Genomic DNA, 21,674 nt, shown 5'->3' on the forward strand with positions numbered 1-21,674 from the left:
GCAATTATCAAACAAACAAACAAAAAAGAACTAAATACACTTCAGATTTTAGTCCACTGGGCCACTGTGTGGTTTTCATGCTGTGATGGAGAAAAATCTTATGATGCAATCTCAAAAAAGAAGGAAAAGCAATTTCCCACAGGGTGGAAAACAGAATGGAGTGTGGGAACTCCTCCTTATTTTACTGCAGAGGCTGTAGTCAATGCAAGGCACCACAGGAGGAAGGTGGGGTTGGGGGGGGGGGGGGGGGCACTTCATGATAAGAGGACATAAAAAAAAGTAAAAAAAAAAAAAAATTCTCAACAAAGGTTTGGCTTTAACAGTCTGGCCAGGAAGGAAGAAGAAGAGGAGTGATGAAGTCTGTAAAGGGGGGAGGAGGGGGGGGAGGGGAGAAAGAGAATTTGGGGTTTCAGTCCACTCTGGGCTGCTACTCTCTCTGTCTGTCTGTCTGTCTGTCTGTCTCTCTCTCTTGCTCTCTCACTCTATTTCTAGATTGGCTCTGGTTTGAGCTTTTCGGCCAGAAAGTCGCTCACAAACTCCTCCACCACGGCGGGCGTGATCTCCTCCACGTCACGCACGTACTTGGCACGGGCCGACATGTCCAGGATGGTGAGCAGCGGCGCCGCCTCTGGCAGGTTGGTGTAATCGCGCAGGGAGTCGCTCATGTCGTCCTGCGTACACACATGACAGTCACCATAATGTAAACAGAGTACACAGTACACAAACCCGCAGGACAACAGACATTTACTTAACTACTGGGGAGAAAGGGGGTATACTCCCAGTATGAATTCATCCAAATACAGAACCAAAAGGAAACAGAATTATACAATAGTACAATAATATTTGTAGAAATAGTAAAGTAGTAATAGCAGTAATACTAGTCAGTAGAACCAATACTTCAGCCAATGATATCAATGCATTTGATTACTTAAAAGGTTACATGACACATAGCCTCACCCAGCTGGTGAGCCCTGTTTGTGTACTTTCAAAATTCAGCAGGAAAGCTTGGATGAAAAAATTACTTCCAAGTGCCTTTAACTCAAACTAGTGTTCTTTTTGCTTTCCCCTTACCTTTTTAAACCATCTATGGCTTGTTTTGTGATGTGGTGACAGTGTGTGATCTAAGCTGTGAATATGACTAAAAATGTGACTAAAAAGCCGCTGGCTTTTGCATCTTTCTTTGTGCATCATTCCTCAGCATTCTGCTGTGTCATCTTCATATGACGAGGTGCATGTTCTGATTCTCTCCTCCTCACCGCACAGTCTCCCTGGGAATTTTTATTGGATAGCGGAGTGCCATTGAAAGCAACAAGCCGTGCAAAGCTGAGGGACTCCGGCACAGCCTCGTACGAATGCTGTCTCAGCTCAGAGAACACGAAGAGCTCTTTCTCTTCCTCTGCCTCCTGCAGGGAGGGATGCCAGATGCTCTGTGAGCGTGTGCCACGCCCTACTGTGATGGGAGCTCTGGGCTGGTGAGAGGGAAGCCAAGAGGAGGCACGATAACATCTCTCCCTCCTCCTCCCTCCTTCGGCTGGGTTATTTCAGACATTTCGCCCTGTTTGAATGTAGTGTGCGTGCTGGAAGGGGGATGGTGTCTGCTCTTGTTCAGAGGGGGTGTTGTTAAGCACCTGGGGGTGGGGGGAAAGCAAGGAAATTGTCTCCCTTTTGCTGTGCTTTATAGTCCCGGTCTCCTTCAGAGCCTCTGGCAATCTTCCATTGCTTTCACACGTATGGTGGGGCCAGGTGTAGCCATCACAAGAAATGCTGCATACCTGTGTGTTCCTGAACACTGCATCTGAAAAAGGTCTCTGCTGTAGTCCTGATCCTGAAGTAATTCCACTACCTGAATGCATCCCACATTGTTACCCTCCCCTGATTTCATTTGTTGTCTGTGGCTGCCTAAATTGCAGCAATTGCTTCCTTTTCCTCAGTTCCCCTAGGCACTCCACTAATTGTCAGAGCTTTTTGCTGATTTTATAGTTTAAAACAGTAGTACAGAGCTCCAAAACCAACACAAACCAACATTTTGAGATTTTGTGTCCTTCCACTTACTCATACTGCTCTGTTGTGATAACAATACAGGGCCCACAGGCAGCTCGGAGGGAAGTACTCGCTGTCAAAACAGACTCTGGACTCAGCGCTACCTCTCAAACTGTGAAAAACTAGATTGATCCAGCATGCAACAAGCTGCACTGAGCTCTGAAATGCTCCAAAGTATTTGAGAAAGGATCCTTAGCTCTCCATTCTACAAAGCCCCTCATCCAGTTCCCTGCCTCATATTCCCAGCCCCGGGCCCAGCTTAATCTTTAACCCCTTAACGAGTGTGAATTACATCCTGCAATCCCAGGCAACAGGAATTGGCACAGACACACCATAAAACACTACTATGCACGTGCACGCGCCTCTCAGCAAACATTAACACTGAAGGGTTAGTAATTATGTGGGAGGAAACACACAGCAATCGTCATCCGGAAACAGAACCAATGTATCCATGAGGGATACATTCTTGAGACACCCATGGCACAGTAGAACCACTATGCATTTGCTGAATCTAGACCTGTCTCACCTAGGGTTCAGTCTATTCCAGTCTTGCACATAGTCTTGGTCTATGCCAGCATTGCTTAACACAAAAGATGCTAACCCCCACATGTGCCATCTCTATTTAACTTCCTTAAAAAACGGCAGTGTTCCCCCAGGCTCAGGGACATCACAGTCTGGTCGTCTGAAAAGTCCCACATGTGTCATTTATGGCCACCAGGTGGCACTGTCAGGTAGGCTTGAGTATGACTAAAAATCTCAGTCTTTCACTCTCACAGTGCCATGATTTCATTTCTCCCTACACAGTGACAAGAAGCTGTGGTACTTAAATCAAGCACATGGTGTGCTGGCTGCTTTTTACCACAGCAACAACAGAATAAACAAGGCCATTACAAATAATTTCCCACAATCAATTTTGTATGTTGCTGTCAGAATTCACGTAACCAATATTTGCATGGACTTCATGTATGGCCAAGATTTAAAAATAAAAATACTCCAGGATACAATACCCAGAAGTGTGCATTGACAGACAATAAATGTATATTAAGGGAAAAAAAAACACCACATGTAAACAACAGTGAATTAACTGTTCTCTGTGAATGAAACGTGAAAATCATCACTACAATGGCAAGTGGATAAGCATACATTCCTACTGTCACCAAATAAAACAAACAGCAGAAGCACTAATGCCTACCAGTTAATTTAATCAGTTAATTTAAACCAGTTGCTGACTGGGACAATGCTCCTCGATCAGTTAATTTAAACCAGTTGCTGACTGGGACAATGCTCCTCTTTGGTACAGTGTTACCCAAGAGTGGCATGCCACCTGAAAGGTGTGATCAGAGCATGTATGCCATGCAAACATATCGGACATGCTAAAATCGGGCTAACCCGCTCCCCACTGATGATAAAATATTTTTCCATGATTGCTAGCCTCTGTATCTTAGCCCCAAACCATGGGTGCAGAAATTAACTATGGTATTTTAAGACAGTCAAAACAGGTAAAAACTATATTTAACAAAAATAAATAAAAACACTAAAATGTGATGTTTATTTTTAAATTAATTGTATGAGTGAATAAAATAGTAAGGGCATCCCAATAAAGAGACTTAGTAAAGTAGTATGAAGCTCAGAGAGCCCGTTTCTAGGCCTTGCTGATAATAATTTCTGGTTTTTGGACATTGTTGACCACAGACACATCTCAGTATAGTGGGACAGGGACAGGAATACTGCCAAGTAGCTTAACTGTTCTGTGCAACAGCACAATAACATGTTCTGCTGGATGATTCTCAAAGGGGGAAAATGCTGATTTAGGCTACGTGTGAATAAAAATGAATACAGACAATAATCTACTGAAGGGTTTCTGAGCAGTATTCATGTTAAGCCATATCACCTATATTATTGTATTCCCAGGAAAAATCCCAGAAAAAAATGAAACTCTTAACCAAGCCGAGGTAACTAATTTTACAGTTTCACAAAGAAAGTCTCACAGGAGGGAGGTGAAATAAGAGAAACCAGTGCTGAATGGTAGAGGGGGCTCTTTCCAGCTTCCCAGATAAGGGCAGATCTAATCTCTCTGGCTGCTCTCCTCGTGGCAATAACCCAGGTATCACCTTTTGTGAGGCAGCTAACCTTGTGTAAACCATTCTTCATGAGGTGCAGCCATTCCAACACTGAGACATGCAGGTCCAGCCCCCAGGAGCCCCGGCTGAACAGAAAAAAAGACAAAAGGCCCCCCTGCACAAACCCGGAGTCACCGTCGTGATAAGGGCTCGTGTATGTTTACCGAACCCCGCGGATCGCACAGTGTCTGGTTTATTCTGTCCATTGTGCTGTATCACTGTAGCATTCCGCCACGGCTATCAGGTGAGGCCTGAAACCACAACGGCCTCCCATTGGCCCGGCCCCAGAGAGGCAGGCCTCTGCTGATTGGTCGGTTTGGACAAATTGAGGTTCTGCGTTGTGACATTCTGTAGACAATAGGCTTTCTAACGCGGACATTATGGGCTGCACAATGATGTGTTTCTAAGGGGAGGGGGGGCTCAGGATCTCGAATCACAACCACCTCACATTAGAGAGCGGATTGCACCAGTCACAGAAATAAGCATCCGTAGTGTGTTAACATGCCTTCAGTCTCTATTTTGAGTGCCTACCCAAAAAGAAAGGCAGCCATCAACGGTTTAAAACTAATACTTTTTGTCATTATGTGCTTTACATACTCAATTTAATCTATTCAACAATTTCAAGTGTGATATTTTTGCAGGAGTTGATGAAATCATCTTAAATTTGAGTATTGTGCACTCAAGAGTGTACTGAGTATACTTGATCAGTACACAGAGGAATGCACAAATGCATATAAGAAAAAAAAATCAATTATTAGATTTATCACACCTCATGATCATATAAAATTTAACAGTTTTGACAGTAATGTCCATTACCAAAAGCTCTGAGCCGACTGAGGCTGTCACTGCCTTACTGGGAACAGGATGCTGTTTATTTTAGAATGACAAGCTGTGAGGAAGTGCTTCAGGAGGCCAACTGAAACCCCAGGGTAACAGGGGCTCTTAACTGCTCAGGGGTCACTGGATAAAAAAATTCTTGCATTTCATTTCATTTTCATTTGATTTAGTTCATTCTTCAGGAAGTTACATTACATTTTACATTTACATTTATTCATTTGGCAGATGCTTTTATCCGAAGCGACGTGAGGTGAGGCAGAGTATAACACAAGAAAAAAAAGGAAAGGAAGTGGCCATTAATTTTTTCATGAAAAAACATGAGTGAAAGAGACATAAGTGTCTGCAAAGATTGCTTATTCTGACTATGGGATCCTCCAAATTTTCAATGCAATAAAATGAATTGTATGCAAAATTTTGGCCTTATGTTTATGTGCATTTTTCTGAGGAGCTAGTCTGTGACCCAAAAAAGGTTAAGAACCACTGAACTAGATGTTTTTTCCTGCCTTAAAGGGAGTCTGTATTATCTGTACACTGTCTATGATGGGATAACAAAGACCACTATTCATCAGCAGCTGTATGAATGTGACGCTCACAGAAGAGTTAAAAGGAGGAAGCCACTACTGAAGCCACAAAGCACAAAGACGCTGTGTAAATTTGTCAGACTGCATCTTAATAACCCAGGGGATTGTGTTCTGTGGTCAGATAAAAACAAACGCTGAATTTTAAAGTCCTGCCCATCAGCGGAGCGTTTGGTTCCGAAAAGGTATAGCTCACGCTGAGAAGAGCATCATCCATTCAAATATTGATGTGGATCTGTTTTGCTTCGGGGGTTGTTTTATATTTTATTGGTGCCCTTAGAATCAGAGGAAAGATGTGAGTCAATCTACACCATGACATTCCTCCAAAAAAAACTCAGTTTCCCTGTGCTAATAAGCTCAATCTTTGTGGATAATGGTTTTATTTAGTGTGGTATTTGTCTTTTTAATTGTGTCCTTTATTTACCAGGGACTGTATAATGATCAAAAGCACAGATCCAGGTCAAGAGAGAAATGCTGAAGGGGACACAAAATCAATCCAGCAGAAGAATTGTGTTCTGAATGATGTAAAGCAGCAAAAACCAGAAACACGCAGGAGCTAGGGACTTTCTGTCAGGAAGGGTGCTCAAAACTACCCCCTAAAAAGCACCAGAACCCCTGAGAATTCTCCAGCAAGCATTCCTCTCGTGTCATCAAAGTGAATGAAGACTAGATCAAACGCTGATTTGGAGGCTGCTTTTACAAAAAAAAAACAAAACATGCAATTATTAGTGGAAGTATCCAATCTCTCTGTGTAACATTGGTGATATCAGTACATATGGTTGTTCTGACACCTTTTGTGTCTTTGCACTTGTAAATATAAAGCTTTGTCTGTTCTTGCATTGCCCATAAGAGTAATCAAATGCAAAGAGTCATCATGTCTCTAACATCACATTGTGGTCCTTTCCCACACTCTAGGCTGGGGACGGCGGCCCCTCGTTTACATAACCTTTGACCCTGGGGTCAGTGTTGCCGGCAGGTGAGGAGGAGGGCAGGCGGAATGTTTAGACTCTGCTCTCCGAGGGCACTGACCCCTGCCTGGGTCAGCCTGGTAGGGGATCAAGGCCGAGCAGATTGTTGTGGATGGAATCTTAATATTGCTGGTCTATGCGTAGTTACGACTTTTACATGAAAGTCAGCTCTCGGCATCCTTTTTGGGAACGCTTCAGAAAGATGTACAATGCAAATGTCTTCGACGTGTTTTGAATTTCTATACTCTGACGCATGAAGAAACTAAAAATGTGCATATTTTGTCTTCTTAGGCTTGTTCCTCATTCTTGACAGAGGTTTTCTTGCTGCAACACATCCTTTGAGCTGTGATTTACAGAGTGACCTTCGCACTGTTAATGGATGGAGAACAGCACCTGAGCCTTCTGCCAGTTCTGCTGTCAACTCAATGCTCAATTTTCCTTAGACAGCATTTTTGGGTCTTCCACTAATGGGTTTGCCAATTACAGATGATGATTCACCTGTTGATCTTTTTCAATAACACACCTTGAAAATCAAGTGATGAAAATCTTTATGTTTGAATGTCCTTAGAGAGTTCAGTGTATATTAGTGTTTTTCCTTCTATGTGAAGTAACTCTTCCTATACATATAAGAATATGTGTACATCCATTTACCGCAACTCTTGAATGTGTCTTAAACTTCAGCACAATAATGTTTGAATGCAGATTCATTAATTGGTTGACTGATATATGTAAGTTATCACGTAAACCTTTCACAAAAGATGCTTGCATGTCCACGTATTACCCCTGATTAAGGAGTGGAGAATGCTGAAATGCTGGGTGTGTCTTATAAATAATCGAGGGCTTATTTTGGAGTAATCTCAGCGACCTTCTGTGCCCTTTAATTTCTGTCCCTCAAAGCCACTATCCTCAAGCCTCCCTCAAACATCTTCAAGAGCTAATAATACCTTGCTGCGGTAAAAACTCTTTCGCTCACTTGAGGTTTGTTCCAGAATACTCCAGACCGGTGTGAGGGTCGTACTGTGACCATCTCCGTCCCCCCTGGGTGATTTACCGCCTTTTGGTATGTGTCAGCATGTTCTTGCATTTGTGCGTCCGCTTTGCGCTGTCCATCTGTCCGTACATGCAGATTCCAGTCGGACGTGGGAGCAGCAGGGAGCTAGGCGTTCACGCAGCGGTGCATGCTGAGAGCAGATGTTCGGGCTGCGCCCAAAACCGAGGCCACCGCGCACGGGATGGGGAGATAGGGGATGAGTGAGGAGCAGGGCGCTGCTCCGAACTCCACAGGACCAGAAACAGGGCTGAGAAGCAGGGGCGGGAACAGCGGGAGGCGCGTTTGGGACCCCACTCGTGCCTCATCCGGTGCGGCAGGGCGGGTGTGGTGATGGCGGCAGCTGGGGGGCGGGGAGGCCGAGAGCAACACATCTGTTTCGGGGAACAGAGAGCTAGAGCACCATGGCTTCTCCTGTCATCAGAGGGACGTCCTCCCTAATTCCGGACGGTACACCTTGAGCCCCATCTGCACATCTGCTCGGCTTGTTTTGCGCAGTTATGTATTGCTAAGCATAGACATGTTCCTCAGGAGGCTGATGGCATATGTTTCCACGTACAGATACAGTACCAGTCAAATAACTGTAAAAACTATGAAATAACACAAAAGGAATTATTATGTAGTGACCAAAAAGTATCAAAAAAATTAAAACTATCTTTTATTTTAGAATTTTTCAAAGTAGCCAAGAAATATTTTTTTTTTTTTAAAAAATAAGTCTATAAAAATTTTTGGGAAAGAAATTCTACGTAGGCATCAACTTCACTATTTATACTTGTCTAAGAAACAAATTTCAAGCATTTAAGCATAAGTCTTCAGATCAAAATGTCTTTGCACATTTCCCATTATCTTAATCAGGTGTGTCCAAATGCTTGACCAGCACTGTACATGCAATTTAACATTCAAACACACACGCATGCACACACAGAGAGACCAGGGAGAACCAGCCCTCTGCTGCGGAGCAAACGCAGGCCTCACCCTCACCTCTCCCGCCACAAAGAAGAGCAGCGGTGTCTCCTCCTCCTTGGCCTTGTACTTGGCCATGATCTTCTCCGCAATTGGCTGGATCAGCTCCTTGGCCGGCCCAAGCTCCTCCTCTTCCTCGGCATCTTGGGAATGAGGGAGACAGGCGAGTCCAGGCAAAGGGAGAGGGGGGGGGAGGCGGGGCGGGGGAGTTGGGGAGAGAGAGAAAGAGAGAGAGCAGGTGAGCGGACAAATGGGCAAATGAGTGAAGCCGCAAGTGGGGAGATTAGAGACAATGAGCCTCTTCAGATCCGCTCTCGCTGCAGCAAGTCTGTGGCAGCAGGAAAAACAGTGCACCTGCAGCTATACGCTCTGTAAGGCGTTATTTTACAACTGCTACCCGTAATGACAGACCAGAAAAATTAACCGGGTCCACCCACTTCAGTCTGTACACCTGAGAAAGAGTTCCTTCTGCCATAGTTTGCCCAGGTGGGGTCCTTCATTGAGCAACCTCCCCCACCCACTGCTCACCCACAAACAGCACCAGGCAGGGTCCCTCGTTGAGCTGAACGGCGTTGGACTCGCTGAGCTCCAGCACGGGCCGCGGGTGCCAGGGGAAGAGCCGGCACTCGGGGTCGTTGAGCACCTCCACACGCCCCTGCCTCGTGATCACGCGCCCCTCGGGGTCCAGCAGGATCAGGGTGGGGATGCCTGTAGGAACGCCTTGTGGTCAACATGGCATCGAGGCCCAGCACATCCTCAGCCTCCAAACAGGTCCTTTCACACATAATGCTATTCACACACAGCAAAGCCGCATCTCCATTGTGTCATGTAACACCCTCTGCAATGAACTAGCAAATAAAGTGAGTTGGCAACAATCCAACCTCGTGGAACTGGTTTCATGCAACAGTCAATGAATGCTCAGATATTGATCGCATTTACATCCTAACATCCTACCAAATCCACTCAGTCCATCCATAATAACACATTCACTCAATAATTCACTCAGACGATCTGGGTATCTACCTATTCAACTGCTGACAAAATACTGCTGACGGGGAAAAAATACTTTCTGTAGATACATCAGAAAGAAATATTCATGAATTGTTATCATGGTTTGCAAAGATGTGAGTGGAAATTGCAACTTATTTACATTTACATTGCTTGCACATTGGTAGCATGTAATGATGTCACACGCAATTAGTTCGCACAACTTTAGTTGCATACAAGAAGCTTTGAGTTACATCAGCTTTACATCACATTCTTACTCCCCAGCAAATCAGCACCGCTTCATACACAGCATCTCCACATTAGCCTCTTATCCTCAAACCTGCAGTGTGTGAATACCTCTGGCCTTTTCCCCACGTTCCCCTTTGTGCTATTGAGAAATGTACTTTCCTCTGTCTCATTTCCTTTCTTTGTGACCATGCACACATTCTAGAACTAACCCGGTTCTTTTCTTAGGCTGGGTGAGAGTGCAGGGTGGAGCTGGATGTGGTAGACTGCAGGAGCTTGGAGGTCCTGACCACAGCTGGCTCCTGTAGTGTTTCTCCACTGTCCTTGTGTGCCAAGCATTCAGACTCTCACTCTCGCTAGAGAGTTTCCCTCTCCCTATCCAGACTGTTTTCCCCACTAGTATGTATGTGACGAGTATCACGCTACACCAGCGCCATGTAAAGTGTTCTCCGCTAGCGCCAGCTCTCAGGCAAGCCTCCATGTGATCTCGGCAGGAGAGAGAGAGAGAGAGAACAGAGGAACTCTCCTTCTCAATAAAGTGGGACGGCAAACCTAATTACCATCTTACCTTCCTCAGGTTTGAGGGCTGTTTGCTGCTGTGTCATTTCTTAAACAGACTGCGGTGGAATGCAAAACAGCCTTTTCTGTGCTCATTCCTTTTCAGTATCTAGTGTTTATTTTAATCTCCTGTGCCCTTACAGTTCTGTTGTCATTATTTTAATCTCTCTTGTAATGTGTTTTTTTTATTATTTTGTTTTGTTTATGCTGTACTGCTGGAAAGGTGCTATCAGAATAAAGATCACTATATTTTCCTCAACGATTCTGTCAACATAGTTTGAAGGTGTGCAGAAGCCAAGAAGCCTGTTACACCCCAGATCCACCGTAAATACCTGACAGCGCTCACCTTGAATTCCATACAGCCTGTTGAGCCGCGACCGTCGGCCCTCGTCTGAATACGGAACGGCCACCCAGGGCATCTCGCTGAAGTACTGCTTAAAGGACTCCTCCGACCTGTCAGGCGGCAAACAGAAGCGTGTTTTCCTCTGTATTGCGAAAGGGTCAGGCTGTTCTCTGTCTGCTCTTGAAGGGGTGCAGATGTGCGTTTGGTGAAAGAGTGAATGAAGATGGACTGCCTGACGGACGGACGGATGCCTTGCCTGTCTGCGCTGACAAAGACGATCTCAAACTTCTGTCCGGACTCGTTCACAGTGCGGTACGACTCCACCAGCACCCGGGTGAGACTGCGACACGGAGGGCACTGCCAAGACACATGTACACACACCCACACATACACAGACACAGATACACACACACATACACACCCCCACACACACACAGACACAGATACACACACATACACACACACAGATATACACACACACACATACACACCCCCCCACACACACAGACACAGATACACACACATACACACACACACAGAGAGAGAGAGACACACACCCACACACACACACACACACACACACACACACACACAGACGCACACATATAATGTTAGCCATTACAATTTTATAACAAACATGGACATAACCAAATTCAGATTTCAAGAACAGTTCATATGGTCTCTGTTGGGTTTTGTACACACGCATGCACGCACACACACAGATAATACAAGTTTGGTGTATCTTCAGAGTAGTTTCACCTGAACACTGTGAAACTGGTGACAGATTTTCATCTTTTGAGGTCAGCATCGCCCTAGGTGTGTTCCCCAATTCTCGCCACACAGCTAATGCGCTACAAAACCACACCAGTAACCACAAACACGATTATCCTTTTGTTTCCTGGGCCATTCTAGAAGGAGGCCGTGAGCGTACAGGAAATGCTCTCCCGACACACCGATCTGTGTGTGTTTGAGACCTGGACTCCACAGCGCAGCCAGGATGACCTCACTGTCTCCTTTCGAGCCGGTGCACATTCCAGCCCTCCCGCAGGATCAGCGGTGCCAGCGCAGCACCAGCTAACAGAGAGCTTGGCACCGAGTGGGCACCACAATGCCAGCAGCCCAAGACCCAGGCTAATCTCACTCCCTCACGTCTGTCTGCCTCTATCTCTCACACACGTCTGTCTGTCTCTCTCTTTCACACACGTCTGTCTGTCTCTCTTTCTTTCACACATGTCTGTCTGTCTCTCTTTCACACACGTCTGTCTGTGTGCCTGTCTTTCTCTCACACACACACACACACACACACACACACACATACCCATGGGCTAGTACAGGCCGCAGTGTAGGGAGAGGGCAAGAAATAAGACTCCCACTGCATCCTGTCTAGGGTTATTTGAGGTTCGCACGAAAACAGAGAACCTATCGCCAGTAAGCTGACACCGACACCAGGTGCTGGCCCTTTCACACTTGAACGTTCCTTATTTATTTTTTTTTTTTACAGTGGGTAAGTTAGCAGTGGAGAATATGTGAAACATGGCATTAAATTACTACAAATAAATATGTTATGGCTTTTGTAGTTCCTCTTTAGGAGCTGTAAAGGCTTGAAAAAAGAAGCAAGGTAGTCGGATAGCTCACACAAGAGGTCGGGGCTCTGTGTGAGGGCGCCCCCTGCCCCTGTGGGGGTCTGCAGTGCCACTGGCATCACAGAGCCCCGGGCAGACTCCCGTTTAGTGAGTGGGAAGTGATAAGCAGCACGGGGAAGGCTGCTGCCCATTATGAGCAGTGGTGATTCTAGAGGTTTCCTGCCATCGTCATCGGCGACAGCTGATTGTTTGAAGTCTGGCAGCTGAGTGGAGGCTTGGCGGTCCCGCTCAGGATTTCCCGTCTCCCACCAGCGGTAACGATGTCGCCCCCCCGCCCACGCTCCCCTGCATGGCTCTGCCCTCCCAGCATGCTCCTGGCAGGCCTCGCCCTGAAAGCTGCCTCTTCTTTACCCAGCTTGAGCTCACAGCCCTCCTGATCACTGTGGGCTTAGATCTGCTAATGGCTCCTTACACACATCTGTGCCATAAAAACGGAGCCACTGGACTGAGTGTTGATAAATGCAGTACATTTGCTTAGAAGACACTCTTGCAAAGAGATCAGAAGGCTTCTGTAGTGTCTTCTGTAGTCTCTGAACCACACACTCCCCTCATCAGACTCCTTGTTTTGCACACATATCAGTGCCACACACATAGCTGCTTTTCAGGCCTGCTTTTTGGCCTGGAGTTCATTCATGATTTTGACACTGAGGCTGCTCATTGGCAGACGGGATGGTCAGAAGAATGGGGGATCCAATCACACTCACCCAGTGGGCGGAGAAGTAGACCCCGACGTAGGAGCCCTCCAGGGAGCTGCTGTCTGTGGTCTGCCCATCACTCCTGAGCAGGGGCCCGGCCACCACCTCCGCAAATGGCTTCGGCCCCCAGGGGAACTCCAGGCCTGGGGAAGAACACAATAATGTGTTTATGTGCGTGTTTATGAGTGTGTGTGTGTGTGTGTGTGTGTGTGTGTATGTGTGTGTGTGTGTGGGTGCGCGCGCACGTGTATCACATTACAGTACAAAAAGGGCACAGTGTCTGTGACAGCCATCTACTCAAATACAGAACCCTTACATAGCACCTGCAATTGAATTATGGGGTATCACATTCATACAAGAAAACTTCAGCTGTCATTCATACATTTAAAATCCGCTGAAAAACAGCATCATACAAGCTATCGTGTTCTTGCCTCAGAGGAAATAAAATTGCATTTGATAAAAAGCCACACGGAGAGAATAAGAGCAGAGTAATTTGCTGTGGAAGAAGGGTGTGTTTCACACCTCTGTTTTCAGCCCTGCAGGCTCCCTCAGGTGTGTCACTGCCAGTGCTGTGTGTGTGTGTGTGTGTGTGTGTGTGTGTGTGTGTGTGTGTGTGTGTGTGTGTGTGTGAGAGTGTGTGTGTGTGTGTGTGTGTGTGCGCGTGTGAGAGAGAGAAGGAGAGGTTGTATATGTGAGCTGTGTGAGAGGGTAGCCAATTATATTTCCTTCACTTTTTTTGCATTTTGAATGCCTTTTTGCCTTTTAGTCAACCCTGTCTTGGAATAGTCAATTGTATATGAGGCTCATCTCAGCACAACAAACTCTGCACTCACACAGGAGCTGTGCATTTATATGAATACAGGGTGTTACAGTGGAGCGGGTGTTCATTATTCCATTTCATGATTCAGCGATTATGACAAGGCTGATTTTGAACTTGGGCGGTGGAGCCACTTGAAACCCTTCACTTTGGGTTTTACTACTGACTTGGCTACTTGGCTACTGACGCAGGCGGTGAAGAAACGAGGGGATCCCCGTACCCACCTTTGGGGTCGTCCCGCACCACCAGCAGGCCGTTTCGGCACACCACCTTCCCCGTGGCCACGTCCACAAACACCAGAGACGGGATACTGGTCACCTTGTACTTGTTCCACAGTTTCATCTGCGCAGAGAGATGGAAGGAGAAAGAGAATTAATGATTTAAAATAATGAAACGAAACTTAATTAAAAACACTGACAGCAAGATGATATAAGTGAAGATATAAAGATGATATAAATCATTTCAATTCCATTTCATACTGTTCAACGTTCAGTCTTCTTTTAAACTTTGACAAATTGTCCTATCACTTTCCTCTTTTCTGATTCCAGAAATGACATAACACACCAACAAATAGGTCAGCTGATACTCCACCACAGATCATTTGGGAAGCAGTTACGGGCAGAATGACTGAATTTAGAAGAAAACAAGCTTTAAAATGAGAGCAACATAAAGGAAGAGGATGGAAAAACAGCTTAAACTCCAGCTTTAAAGCCAAATTCTGCCTCAGATGTAAAATTTAACTGAGAGAGGCATCCAGTTGAATTTAACAGCAGCGGCGGCCGCCCACAGTGAATTAGCTGAAGGATGAAGATCACACAGCCACAGGGCGGATTCAGCAGTAAAAAGCCGAGCGCTGGATGCAGCTCAAGATGCGCATTTCTTTCCTTCCCCTTGTCTCTGGCAGAGCACCACACGAAGGAGCAGTAAATGCAAAATCCACATGTGACAGCCGTTTGCCACAGCATCTCCGCTGCCCCGCTACCGCGGGCTGTTTTCCGTCTCTGCAAGGACAACTGTGTAAATAACTCAGAGTTCAACGCGCGAAGCGCAGGGAGATGGATGTTTACGGACGAGATGGAGGGGTGGCTTTACAAACCAATCAGATAAACAGAGCAGCTGCCAGAGTTTGAGCCCGAGGAGGATGTCAAACAAAACAGGGCCTGTTCCACTGATCCGGTTTGCATTACATTATTGTCTTTTAGCACATGCTCTTATCCAGAGCAACTTACATAGGTTATGTGTTAACATTGTCAATTTATACAGCTGGATTATTAACTGAGGCAACTCTGGGATAAGTGTCTTACCCCAGAGTGCATCACCAGTGCCCCAGTGGGGAATCAAACCAGCAAACTTTCAATTATGACCCCTGCTCCTTAGCACTACACCACACTGCTGCCTGATTTCATGCACAAAATCATTACAGAGCAAAGTATGCTTGGTGAATCTCAGACCATACAAAGCGCTGCAGGGGATCCAGAAGGTCCGGCCATGAGCATGTCTCCTCCAACATTCTTAGCCTATTGCTGTAAAGCACCTCAGACTCAGCATCATGAAAGGCAGCGGCCTTACAGCAGGACAGCGTGTTCACTCCAGCCTGATCCCTGCCTCAGACCAGACCCCAACTGCCCGGGTCCATGAATCACAGCGGGTGGAGATCCCGTGATGGACACAGATTTCACATCCCTGCATAGCTGCATGAAACTGATTACAGCCTTGGTTTCCCCTTGTTGTGGAAATAATGGCTTTGCCTGCGCGGTGCGGCTGTAATCTCCAGAGACAGTCAGACAGGCCCGCTGTGAAAAGGGTGGGGGGTGATCTCAGTCCTCAGGGGAGAGCTGTGTGGGATTACCCCCATCACTGTGATACACAGTGACCCCTCTCTGCTGGGCGCACTGTGTCCGCATGACTCCTCCACAGTGCAATGACCTCCAACCCCCTCTCTCGGCCCCAGCACAATCAGAGGGACATCATGTGGCCACCTCTCCAACTGAGACAACCCGATCGGCTGCTGTTGAAAATTACGTTAGGGTGCTGTGTTCTGGGATTAGGGGCTTTAGAGTATGACATAACCCAGCTTCTCTCCACCAGATCTGTGGAACTGAAGTCAGGGAGTGCACACACTCTGCCTTGTTTCTTGGTTGTCAATTAGCTGCAGCTGAGCGGGAGGGTGGGGCTTGCTTTGGGGAGAGGAAGATTCGAGAAGTCAGAGACGGGTCGAGGGGGCAAGAGGGCTTTAAACTCTGTAGTATAACGAGGTTCCCCTCATGCGGGGGGGGGGGGGGGGTTAATTGACACAAGCTGAAAAATATCAACATATGGGTCTTGTTTCATGACCTCCGTCTTCCCCTTCTCCTCCAACAGTGAAGTCTAGAAAGGATGATGGCTGCATTGGGAAGGTGTTCATGGGCCTGCCTGACTACAATACCAATCATTATCACATCAGCTTTGCTGATAGCAGAGCATTAAGGACCACATGTTTTCCATTTAAAAGACTTTGCTTTGCCTGGCACTCACAGCAGTAACATTAGCAATGTAGCTTCCACTTTTTTATTTTTCTTGGTTTTACTTAGGGGAACTCCTTTGATGTCGCATTACCATATATGTTAATCAGTTCCACAGTAAGGGGATCTAAGCGTTTCTGGAAGGTGCTTAAGGAGTCCTGCACATTACGATAGTGTCTTACTTAAACATTAATACCAATAACAAAAACACGGGGAAACATGTCCTTGCCAGGAACGACATAGGTTTTGAATCACCTGAGGAGGCGTGCCGGCTTTGTCTCACAGAATAACGTGGAGTGCTGTGCCCTTGCTGTTGGGCGGAGCACAGTGGTGTATACGTAAGGCGCCAGTCCGAGGGTAACCAGGACCAGTCCGGACCTGACATCAACACAGCGGCTTGAAAGACCAACAGACAAATGAACTTAAAGCTGTGTTGGTTCAACCTCTCCTCGCTGCAGCTGATATAAGCAACTCCAGAGCTGTGTCAGGCTTTTGGCCTGGCTGCAGTTCAGAACACCACAGGACGATAAATCACTCAGAGGGTGGATGACTGAACAAAGCGCACGATAAGCATCTAAAAATGTTACCTTGGTCCCGGGGCGGGCAGGGGATTGACAGCTACACCGCAACCGCTTATCATTAATGAGCATGAATTATTTCACTACACTCAAAGTCTGTATTTAAGTGTTTAACAAGCTTTTGCACAATCCTGCAGTCTATTTAGCTGCTGAAACGCCTTTGGTGAAATTAAAGTTTCATTTCAGAGCAGAGGTCTTGCAGAGATTCTGAGCACTGTTTGGAACCAGCAGTGAAATCTAACTCCTCTTGCGCTGTCCTCGCTCTCTTGGTCTCCGCAGGCTTTCCAAAAATGCATATTTTCATGAGTGCACACATTTTTTCAGATGTGGCTGGAGAAATAATGAAGGGAGAATATTAAGATAGAGTGCGTCTGAATAATTCCTAACTTCCATTGTAAGCATGGCAGTGTGGTTAAGTGGTAGAGCTAAGAAGGTCCTACTCTATACCCTCAGAGACTGACACAGGTCTCCCCCTTAAAGCCATTTCAGTCACATAAACTGAAGTCCGTACTTGGTTTCTTCTTCTATGCTATGTGCTCAATAGGATTATACTGCATACAGCTATTCAAATTTACTAAAAACATTACTATCCTGTCGAAACCGTACCTACTCCAAATTGAAATAAATCCAACAAGGAGGGGAAAATTAGAGAGCAGACCCCTCTTAGATATCTCCAGAATTCACTTTAAGGCGTTGCATCAGGCCAGGATTTATTAAATATACTTCATTATATGTGCCCACATCATTCCCTGTAATTTGTTGTGCTGTAACTGTATATTTTCACTGCCTTTTCTGACCAAATGTATCTGTTATAACTTGTGGGATATGCAAGTGGGACGAAGTTTTGAACTGCTCTAATGCGCTCCAATTTTTTGATGCCCCAGCCGCTCTTTAACATACTGCAGATGGACAGAAAGGTGAACAAAAAGGTGAACAGGTGTGTCATGAATGAAACACCCCTCCCCCTCTAGGTCCTACTTTTTTAAAGGGAATCCCATCCCTCATTACAGGCTCAAATGCTGCGGGGCCATATGTGTATTCACCCTTATGAAACAAGTCAATTTCCTCCACAAAGACCCTTCGAATGGCTTAGAGTGGAGGGAAAGTCAGTCTACACCAAAAGCCTGTTCACTTTCACACACGTACATTAGCGGGGGCCATGCTAATGGGGTTGCGATCACTGTAACAAGCACAGTGTGGTGAACTCAGCATGCAGGGAAAAGAACCCACCCACCTTCCTCCCCCCACCGACCCCAGGTGGGTCATACCGTCTTGCCCTGCACACTCACTCCATATGGTGCCCTTCACATTAGAAGCTTCCTGCGGTGTGGAGAGGTCAAAAGGTTATCATCCTGTGGCTTGTATTTCATTTGAACAGCATGTCATCCTTGAGGGCTGTGCACAAACAGGACTGTAAGGTTGCCCGTTTCTATCAACATTTACAACTGGAATGCAGCCAAACGAACCAGTGCAGTCCGTGCCTACAGTACACCAGTGTTTGTTATAAATATGTCACCGATATGGTACGATTTTCCAGTTTTATTGCTGAAAACATGCTGGGTCATTTTTGCACAATGTGCTTTATATCAAGCGTCCGGACTGAAATATTTTCATGTGTTCTTCAGTTTGAATAGCTGTTCCTAAAAGCAGAGATCCAAGAAGGACTAAATGAATAGCAGAAAGTGAAAACCTTGGACAGGATGTGAAGACCTTGGACTAGGATGGTTCTTTTATGTTGTCCTTAGTTCTCTTTGGAACCTTTGCTCACTTAATTAACTAAATGTATAACAGAACACTGTACTGCTCTGTGGTGGCATAAAATGAACCATCATCAAACTCCATCAAAGTTTTTTGGGCAACAAAACAGGTGAGTGAGGTAAGACTCTAACCTTTACTGCCAATCCTAAACCAATGGTCTCCTATGAGCTAAAGTTCTCTGTGAAAGAATGGGTTAAAATCGTGACAAAGTCTCTGCTTCTTGTTTTTCTGTCAACCCAGTTTTAAGGCCACAAACATTTGACAAAATAGCCTCATTAGAAAAAATGCTCTTCAAAGACTACCTTCACAGTCCATTTGAGGAGGAATGTATAGCCACTGTCCATTCTGTCAGACTGGTACATTACAGAGATCTATAAAATTCTTCATTTGTTCCAGATGACTAATACAAAGCATCTTTGAAAGGAAACCTAAATCCTGGTCTTAGTTGGACTGTTGGTTTTGTCTGTAACTGAAATACGGCATTTAGCCCATCGCAGGCAAAGCAAAACAGTGTCCTGACACTACAGACTACAGTCAGTCCCATTTATATAACTCGGTCCAAGACTAATTTTCCATTTTTGGTGAACATTTACTTTTAGTAACAACACCTCCAGCAAAAAACCTTAACTAATTTAATTGTGATATCAGTCCTGTTTTATTGATACTATCAGAGTGGAGTGCTGTATGATAAAAAGTCCTCTGGTACACATTAATCAAAACTATCCTGGCAGAAGACCAAGACCACTACAGTTCAACTATGAAGAAAACATCAAGAAGACTGAAGACACCTACATATTGTCAATTTTTCTTTGTTTATCTGAATTTTTATAAGGTTTCCACTAATTAGGCTACTGCAAAATTTAGCTTGCTTGGCTATGATTTCTGCATTACATGAAAACACTGTGCTGATATTATTGTTACACAACAGCCTTTTGTTCCTCACTTCAGTATAACACTGAAATAGCCCAAAAGTCATTCCTGAGATGTGCGAACATTGCAGCTAGCAAGCCTATCTGGCCATAGTGTTGAGTGTGCTCGCTGGTTGAATAAATAAATAAATAAATACAAACAGAATTCCATTGCTGTTGCTCAAGTAACACAGGCAGATGCTGTCTTCACCGTTTTAACTGGCTTCTTAAAGGGGAAAGAAAACATGAAACGGCCATTAAAGGGAAAGGAGAAAAGTGCCCAAATTTTTTGGTGTAAAGCCATAATATAAGTTCAGTTTTGACTGTGAAACACTTTCACACTGATGTAAAATGCCCTATTTACTTTTAAGAAAACATTACATATGTTTCATAAAGTTTCTTTTCACCAGGGACGTATCTGTGTGAGATTTTGGCAGTTCCTTCATGTAACTTTCTGTTTACATATCTCTGCAGTCTGGGTCCGTGTGTCCCACAGAGAAAAGCAACGTCACTGCATTACACTTCCAAATGTTTCTGTGCTGGAATCCTTCATGCTGGGATGCAGAGCGTGTGAAATCACTGCTCAGCCGCCTCATCTGCTGATGTAAAATCATATTCTGCTCTAATCACTTCCTGCATTATCTTCGTACCTAAACTGTGATGGATGGTTTGGCTCCTACACCCGCCTTGTCAAGGAGGACTATCTGATGACAGCTAACACTCTGTGTCTGCTGGTAACACTCGAGCGGAGACAGTGGGAGATCCAGCCGGTGGCTGTTCCCAGCACATCTGGCATCCAGAATCTCGTGGCTGAGTGATCACATACCCACTCCAGTGCACCCTGTGCTCTGGATCCACGCAAGGCAACTCAAACCCCCCTCAGTCGACCTGTTTCACACCACTCCAGCGCAAAAGGTAAAAGTTATCACTCTGATCACAGCTGACCTCTGTGGAAGGGGAAGGACAGAGAGACGGCTGAGTGAGATTAACTTACTGGAACTCTCTGCGCTACATCACTTGCTTCAGCCTGCCAATGCCTTTTTTAAAGAGCCCGTGGCTGTTATACTCTTACTGTTGTTAACAACTGGGAACACGTTTGAATACATTTTGAATTTTAAATGTCTTTCCAGGATTTTGTTTTAGGGTGGCTTTGTTCTCCAATCTAAGAAGACGAGGAGGTGAATATGCTCTTGAAATATATCTTCGCCACAAAGAAACCGAGTGGAAATTTCTCACTTTTTCCACAATCATCTTATTTGTGTTACAGGAGGTAAATCCTGTACATAATACCTAACTATGCGTAAGTGTAGGGTGTCGCACCAGGACATCTCTTTCTTCAGAGACCAGCACTGCTTAAACACACCCCCTAGTTTGCAACATTGCCACTCCCTGTGATTAGCTGTTATCACTGCATATTTTCACTCCTTCTTCCAACCATCTCATGTTACATCTATCATAACTTGCGCCGTTTCTCCAATGTATTCTTTGAAGCACTCTGTCAGTTCATCGCAGTACGAGTATTACTGAATTGATTGATTGACACAGCTGAGCAATCTAATCTGTCTCTTTGCAAGCCCCCCCCCCCCCCATCCCCCCCCCCCCCCCCCCCCCCCACCCCCAAAGCACTGGTCTTTTATTGTGGTTTTTTTATAGCGCAGGCCTACAGGCCTGTTTGAGCTCTGGCCATAGAAGAGTCTGTGGAGACTCACAGCTGGGTTGATACTTTTCAACTTTCTAAAAATACAACACAAAAGAAACACTATGAGGTGAAGGCTTCTTTAACATAGAAATGTACCACGGTACTGCCGTGGCTTTAGGTCTGCGATTCAAAAAGCAATTTACAACTGTTTCCATATAATCTGTTTACACAGCACACATCTATAGATATGCAAATAATGTGGGGTCATTCTATAGTGTACATGTGCATGTGTACACACACATATGCACTGAACAGAGCCCTCAGCTATGCACATACACACTCATGCACACTACAGTACAGCCCGATGTGTATGAATACCTACCATAGATCTGTCATTGAAAAATCCTTTGTGTTCTCAGCAGCACTATCAGATGAGTGAGTTGCTCT

The 21,674-nt window shown here is 45.4% G+C and overlaps 1 protein-coding gene across 1 annotated transcript in view; it reads right to left on the reverse strand.

Annotated features, from left to right (window-relative positions):
- Positions 1-252: 252 nt before the first annotated feature.
- nxn (nucleoredoxin) overlaps positions 253-21,674 on the reverse strand; it is a 60,325-nt gene continuing 38,903 nt past the window's right edge. Inside the window, exons 2-8 of the mRNA XM_036537112.1 lie at positions 14,068-14,185; positions 13,036-13,169; positions 10,945-11,045; positions 10,692-10,798; positions 9,083-9,262; positions 8,573-8,697; positions 253-671 (exon numbers count right to left, since the gene is read on the reverse strand). Of these exons, the coding sequence (XP_036393005.1) occupies positions 489-671; positions 8,573-8,697; positions 9,083-9,262; positions 10,692-10,798; positions 10,945-11,045; positions 13,036-13,169; positions 14,068-14,185 (948 nt within the window). The 3' untranslated portion in view covers positions 253-488. The remainder of the gene's footprint in view (positions 672-8,572; positions 8,698-9,082; positions 9,263-10,691; positions 10,799-10,944; positions 11,046-13,035; positions 13,170-14,067; positions 14,186-21,674) is intronic.

The sequence above is a fragment of the Megalops cyprinoides genome, chromosome 9 (assembly GCF_013368585.1).
Source record: "Megalops cyprinoides isolate fMegCyp1 chromosome 9, fMegCyp1.pri, whole genome shotgun sequence".
NCBI lineage: Eukaryota > Metazoa > Chordata > Actinopteri > Elopiformes > Megalopidae > Megalops > Megalops cyprinoides.